Source organism: Otolemur garnettii, unplaced genomic scaffold (genome assembly GCF_000181295.1).
Source record: "Otolemur garnettii isolate 467f Iridium unplaced genomic scaffold, OtoGar3 scaffold00046, whole genome shotgun sequence".
Taxonomy (NCBI): domain Eukaryota; kingdom Metazoa; phylum Chordata; class Mammalia; order Primates; family Galagidae; genus Otolemur; species Otolemur garnettii.
Window position 1 is genome coordinate 13,335,948 of NW_003852441.1, and position 6,335 is coordinate 13,342,282.

Sequence of the window (6,335 nt, forward strand, 5' to 3'; positions counted from 1 at the left end):
GCCACAACGCCTGGCTATTTTTTGGTTGCAGCCGTCATTGTTGTTTGGCGGGTCTGGGCTGGGGATTCAAACCTGCCACCTTAGGTGTACGTGGCTGGTGCCTTAGCCGGTTGAGCTATAGGCGCCGAGCCTCAACCACTCTTTAAAGAAAGACTGACTTCATTGGCAAGCACAGTGGCTCACACCTGCATTCCTAGCATTCTGGGAGGCCAAGGCAGGTGGATTGCTTGAGCAAGACTGAGACTCCCATCTCTGCTAAAATAGAAAACATAGCTGGGCATTATGGTAGGCACCTAAAATCCCAACTACTCAGGAGTCTTCCTCAGGCAAGAAGATTGCTCGAACCCAAGAGTTTGAGACTACTGTGAGTTAGGATGATAACATGACACTCTACAGAGCAACAAAGTGACACTTTGTTTTAAAAAAAAAGAAGAAAGAAAGAAAGACTTCAGTATTGCATTTTGTGGAAATCATAAGAGTTAGATGTCTTACTCAGCATCCCTGGCTAAAGAGATGCAGAGCCTGGGTCTTTGGGACTTGATGGTCTCTCAGTGACAGTTCGCATGGATACTGCTCCTTAAGGGCAAGGAGTTACCTTGTGCATCTTCATATCCCCAGCAAGCAGTAGGCTCAGTGATTTGTACTGAGGAGCACCTCCATAGATGTTTTGGGTTGAGTTGACTTTTTCTTGTCATATGCTGTGGCTTGAGATAAGTTAGGTGGCAGTTTGCAAGATGCATCAGACAGAGAGGTGGGCTAGGAGCCTGCTGCAGGAATCCATGCCTCAGCAGGAATATATGCCTGTGGGAAAGTAGGAATGGACATCTGGAAGGCAGAAATGACAGGCTCTCTAACCAATTGAATATGAAGAACCAAATCCTCTAGAGAATTTTTCTAAGCTGCTGCTGGGGAGGATGGTGGTGGGTGAGTAGGGAGCCATTGCAGAGGCTTCTGAAATTGTAGTCAGGGCTCTAACCCTCCTTCTGCTCTTCCTTTCCTGTGCTGCCTACCACCAGAGGGGCCATGGCACCCCTACAGGTACTGGGGGTGAGACTGATGGTGCATGTGTGGTTTGGGTAATAACAAGCTGGGAATCTGTAAGCATGACCAACCTTCCCCTAGATCTTAATCCTTCCCTTTCCTCTCCTTCCTGTCAGTGATGGTCACACTGGAGCCTTGTGAAGGGGCTGAGACATATGTCAACGGGAAGCTTGTGATGGAGCCACTGGTGCTGAAGTCAGGTAGAAGACATGTTTCAGAGTGAGAGCTCTGGGACATGGCTGCAAATGGGAAGGGCTTTCTGGGCGCATCCTAGGGAATGAATAAGAAAGAGCACGAGGCTGTGAAAAAGGAGCTGGAGAGTAGAGAGGAGGGAGTTAGGTCTTGGTTTCTCTTGCTGCCCCAGGGAAGAAGAAAGAGGATGCTAAACTCCCCTGATTCCCTCTGTCTGACAGGGATGGGGTGGTTCCTAGGGCCAACCACCAGGATGTTGGCTCTGACTGCTCTCAGACTCGGGTAATGGGAGAAAGGGTGTCAGGGCGTCTGGGACTGTGTGGCTTGCACACCTTCAGTGTGGGGATGGGTTTGCTGCTATGAGGTAGCAAATCTACCTGTCTGTCCTTTTTTCTCTAGGGAATAGGATTGTGATGGGCAAGAACCACGTTTTCCGCTTTAATCACCCGGAACAGGCACGGCTAGAACGGGAACGAGGGGTCCCGCCACCCCCAGGACCGCCCTCTGAGCCAGTTGACTGGAACTTTGCCCAGAAGGAACTGCTGGAGCAGCAGGGCATCGACATCAAGTTAGAGATGGAGAAGAGGTATGAGAGGGGTACCTGTGTACCCCATGGCCCTCTAGGTCCCCCCTTTTAGGCTCTTGGACCCCAGCATCCTCCTGTTGTCAGACACCTCATTGAGGTGGCTCTTCCTTCCCTCCCTCCCCAATTGTAGGCTGCAGGATCTGGAGAATCAGTACCGGAAGGAAAAGGAGGAGGCTGATCTTCTGCTGGAGCAGCAGCGACTGGTGAGGGGTGGACAGTGGCAGGGATGGGCTGGCACGTGGTTATGCTGGGAGACCTGCTCTGCTTTTAGCATGTGTCCTCTGACCCAGAGTGGGAGATAGGCCTCGTGAGTGAGGGAGGGGAGGGCTGGCGTCTGGGAGGAGAAAGCCAGGACAGAAACGAGACCAGGGGAGAAAACCACTGCCTGCAGGGAACACAAGTTCCTCCCAGGTGACCAGGGCTTCCTAGACTCCAGTTGATCCTGTATCCACTTCATCCAAGCACTACCTGTGTTGCTGTTTACTTACCATTGTTCTTTAAATGGACATTCACATTTTGTACAGAATTTCAGATTTGATTAGCTGCAGCTAATACTTTAGATCACTTTCTCTGTTCTAGCCACTATTCTAAATAATCCTGAAAACACATCTGTGGGGTAGATACTGTCCTGAGCTTCATTGTCTAAGGAGCAGAGGTTAAGCAGTCTGCCCAAGGCTACAGTCAGACAGATGTGGAGCAGGCTTTAACCCAGGCGCTCAGAAGGGGACATATCTGGTGTTGTGAGGACATATCTGGGCTGGGACTCGTGGGCTGCCGATGTCTTTAGCTTTCTCCTCTCTCTCTCTTTCTCTGGCCCCAGTATGCAGACTCTGACAGTGGGGATGACTCTGACAAGCGCTCCTGTGAGGAGAGCTGGCGGCTGATTTCATCCTTGCGGGAGCAGCTGCCTCCCACCACAGTGCAAACCATCGTCAAACGCTGTGGCCTGCCTAGCAGTGGCAAGCGCCGGGCACCTCGCAAGGTCTATCAGATCCCCCAGCGGCGGCGGCTACAGGGCAAAGATCCCCATTGGGCCACGATGGCTGACTTGAAGATGCAGGCAGTGAAGGAGATCTGCTACGAGGTGGCCCTGGCCGATTTCCGCCATGGGCGGGCCGAGATTGAGGCCCTGGCTGCCCTCAAGATGCGGGAGCTGTGTCGCACCTATGGCAAGCCAGAGGGCCCTGGAGATGCCTGGAGAGCTGTGGCCCGGGATGTCTGGGACACAGTGGGCGAGGAGGAAGGAGGTGGAGATGGCGGCGGTGGCAGTGAAGAGGGAGCCCGCGGGGCGGAGGTGGAAGACCTCAGGGCCCACATCGACAAGCTGACAGGGATTCTGCAGGAGGTGAAGCTGCAGAACAGCAGCAAGGACCGAGAGCTGCAGGCCCTGAGGGACCGCATGCTGCGAATGGAGAGAGTCATCCCCCTGGCCCAGGTGGGGTTCCCTGGCCTGGCTCACTCTCTCCCCTTTTTCTTTTCCCCCAGCTCTTCCCTTTAGGAACCTCAGACCCTCCTTCCCCCTCTGTCTTTGAAAGTGTTCAAAATAGCCAGGCGTTGTGGGCACCTGTATTCCCAGCTACTTGGGAGGCTGAGGCTTGAGGATAACTTGAACCCAGGAATTTGAAGTTGCTATGAGCTGTGACACTAGGGCACTCTACCAGAGGTGACAAAGTGAGACTCTGTTTCAAAGAAAGAAAAGAAAAAGTTGTGTTTAACATAGCACAGATTTTTCTCTGTATAGTTTATGAATTACATGACTCACAACACTAGGCTACTAATTAAAAATGCAGGTTCCTGGGTTCCATCCCAGAGCTACTGAAATCCGTATCTTTGGAGACAAATCTGCATTTATAATAATCTCCCCACATATTTCTAAAGCACAATAAAGTTTGAGAACCACTGGTATCAAGTATATAATTCTTAAGTACTACCTGTTTGTATTCTTTAAGTAACCATCCTCTTCCCTCCAGTTGACTATTTACTCTGGTAGCTGATGTTTTCTGTGTGTTTTGTTTAATCTTCACGTAGCCTTGTGAGTGCTAGTTTTATCACCTAGTCCTGTTTTGCATGTTTTCTCTCAACAAATATTTGGGTGCCTACTATGTGCCAGGCATGTGCTAGTCACTGGGGTTAATGAAACAACAGACGAAGTTTCTGCTTTAGTCCGGCTTTCTCATGGGGGAGAGGAGGCAGTCACTTATCAGCTGTAGTTCATGGTTCCTGAAGGCTTGCCTCTCTCAGTGCAGGTCCTCACTCCAGTCTGCTTCCTTGCTGTTCCTTGATCCTTGCTGGGCCCAGAAACTGTGGTCTTAGGGCCTTTGCACCTGCTGTTCCCACTGCCATCAACACTTTTCCCCGAGATAGCCACAGAACTTGGCCCCCCACCTTCTGCAGGCCCCTGAAATGACAACTTACAAATCCCTCCTGTCTATTCCATTGGAGCCACCCTATTCTGCCTTCCTAGTCTTCCCTGTTCTCTTCATCTGAAATATAACTCATGTCTTACAACCATATGCATCAGGCATCGTTATTAGTGACATCATCTTAGAGATGAGGAAACCAAGGCACAGATTATAAGCCAAAGATCCAGCCACAGCTAGGAAGTGGCAGGCCTAGGATTGACTCAGATGGTCTGGCTTGGCCGGTGCTCCTAAAACCACCACTCTTCTAGCTTCCTTCTCTCCAGGTCCTTCTGACTTAACCTTTTGAGTCCACATGTCCTCAGGATTCAGTTCTCATATCTTTCTCCTTTTCTTTCAACCCTTCTCCCTCCCAGGATCATGAGGATGAGAGTGAAGAAGCCGGAGAGGTACTTTGGGCCACACCGGAAGGATCAGAAGTGGTAGAGGAGGCAACCCCCAGTGACCGTGCACCCCCAGCCCGACCCCCCTCACCACCCCTGTCAAGCTGGGAGCGGGTGTCACGGCTGATGGAGGAGGACCCTGCCTTCCGTCGGGGCCGCCTTCGCTGGCTCAAGCAGGAGCAGCTGCGGCTGCAGGGACTGCAGGGCTCTGGCGGCCGGGGAGGGGGGCTGCGCAGGCCCCCAGCCCGCTTTGTGCCCCCTCACGACTGTAAGCTGCGCTTCCCCTTCAAGAGCAATCCCCAGCACCGGGAGTCCTGGCCAGGAATGGGGAGTGGGGAGCCCCCAGCTACACCCCAACCCCCAGAGGAGGTCACTACTGTTCCGGCCACTCCTGCCCGCAGGCCTCCGAGTCCCCGCAGATCCCACCGTCCCCGCAGAAACTCCCTGGACGGAGGAGGCCGATCCCGGGGAGGGGCTTCTGCGCAACCTGAACCCCAGCACTTCCAGCCCAAAAAGCACAACTATTATCCCCAGCAGCCTCAACCTTACCCAGCCCAGCGGCCCCCAGGGCCCCGTTACCCCCCATACACAACTCCCCCGCGAATGAGAAGGCAGCGCTCAGCCCCTGACCTCAAGGAGAGTGGGGCAGCTGTGTGAATCTCACATGGGCCAGAGAGGGCCTGCTGGGGTCCTCACTGGGAGGAGGGAAGATGCCTAAGACGTTGCCCCAGATTGCCCCAGAAGCGCTGGGGAAGGGAGGCCCAGGAAATGAGAGTGAAGGTCCGTGTAGGTGATAGAAGACATAGGGAGACTGAGCTGGAGGCTGAGGGAAGGAAGAGGGCACGGAGTTGCCAGGAACAAACCAAAGTGAAGGAAGAGGGATAGAAAGCTGCCTCGGGTGCCCCTTGCAGAGGGGGGACCACAAACGCTGCTATGGGTGGGGTGGGGGGCTGGGGTGCCACTTAGCCAGTGTTTGACTTTCTTTTCAAGTGGGAGGGGGGAAGGAGGAGAAAACAGTAAGGCTAGTTCTTCTCCCTGGCCCCTGTCTGTCTGTCTGTCTGTGGTGGGTTTCTGTTTCCAGGGAGGTGTGGCAAGATCATTAAGTCATTCCCCTCCCCTTCCAGGCCTCCTGCTATATTGGGGGAACCTGACTGGTTTGGCTAGAGTCCCACAACGATGTGGGGCCCCTTAATAAAGGATAGCAAACAGGTAGCTTGTGGCTTGCTTGTTTGGTGGTTATAATAAAGGCATAGGTTATGCACGTATAAGTAGAATGCACATATCCTATACATACATCAGTGAATTTTACATGTGTGTGATCCCATATAGTCATCCCCCAGATCAAGATACAAGAAGATTCCATCTTCTTTTCCCATACTTTCAACTTTATGTCTCCTCTCTTCAGGATGTGTAACCCATTCTTTTCCTTTGGCCTACCCAGAGTCCATCTCTGCCCCTAACACTAACACATCCTGGAAAAAGAAGACAGGGAGGGGTGCGAAGTGAGGTAGAGGGGCCACCGGCAACTGGCTGTTGGTTGCCAACTGGGAAGGATTTCAGGATTACAAGGAGATACTGCATTAAAATTAACTTGCTTGAAAGTTCTCCCAAGAAGCCACAACTTGGGATAGTGAATGCACTGGGCAAGGTCACTGTACCTATCTGATTATTTTTGTCCCGGTTGTGTTACTGGCCTTTTGGCAGAATGCATTC

At 52.4% G+C, this 6,335-nt stretch overlaps 1 protein-coding gene across 4 annotated transcripts in view; it reads left to right on the forward strand.

Annotated features, from left to right (window-relative positions):
- KIF1C (kinesin family member 1C) overlaps positions 1-5,834 on the forward strand; it is a 27,446-nt gene extending 21,612 nt beyond the window's left edge. For all 4 annotated transcript variants that reach the window (XM_003791225.3, XM_023514035.1, XM_012805988.2 and 1 more), the window contains 5 exons: positions 1,158-1,241; positions 1,633-1,819; positions 1,950-2,022; positions 2,640-3,254; positions 4,596-5,834. In XM_003791225.3, coding sequence (XP_003791273.1) covers positions 1,158-1,241; positions 1,633-1,819; positions 1,950-2,022; positions 2,640-3,254; positions 4,596-5,279 — 1,643 coding nt within the window. In that variant the 3' untranslated portion in view covers positions 5,280-5,834. The remainder of the gene's footprint in view (positions 1-1,157; positions 1,242-1,632; positions 1,820-1,949; positions 2,023-2,639; positions 3,255-4,595) is intronic.
- Positions 5,835-6,335: the final 501 nt, after the last annotated feature.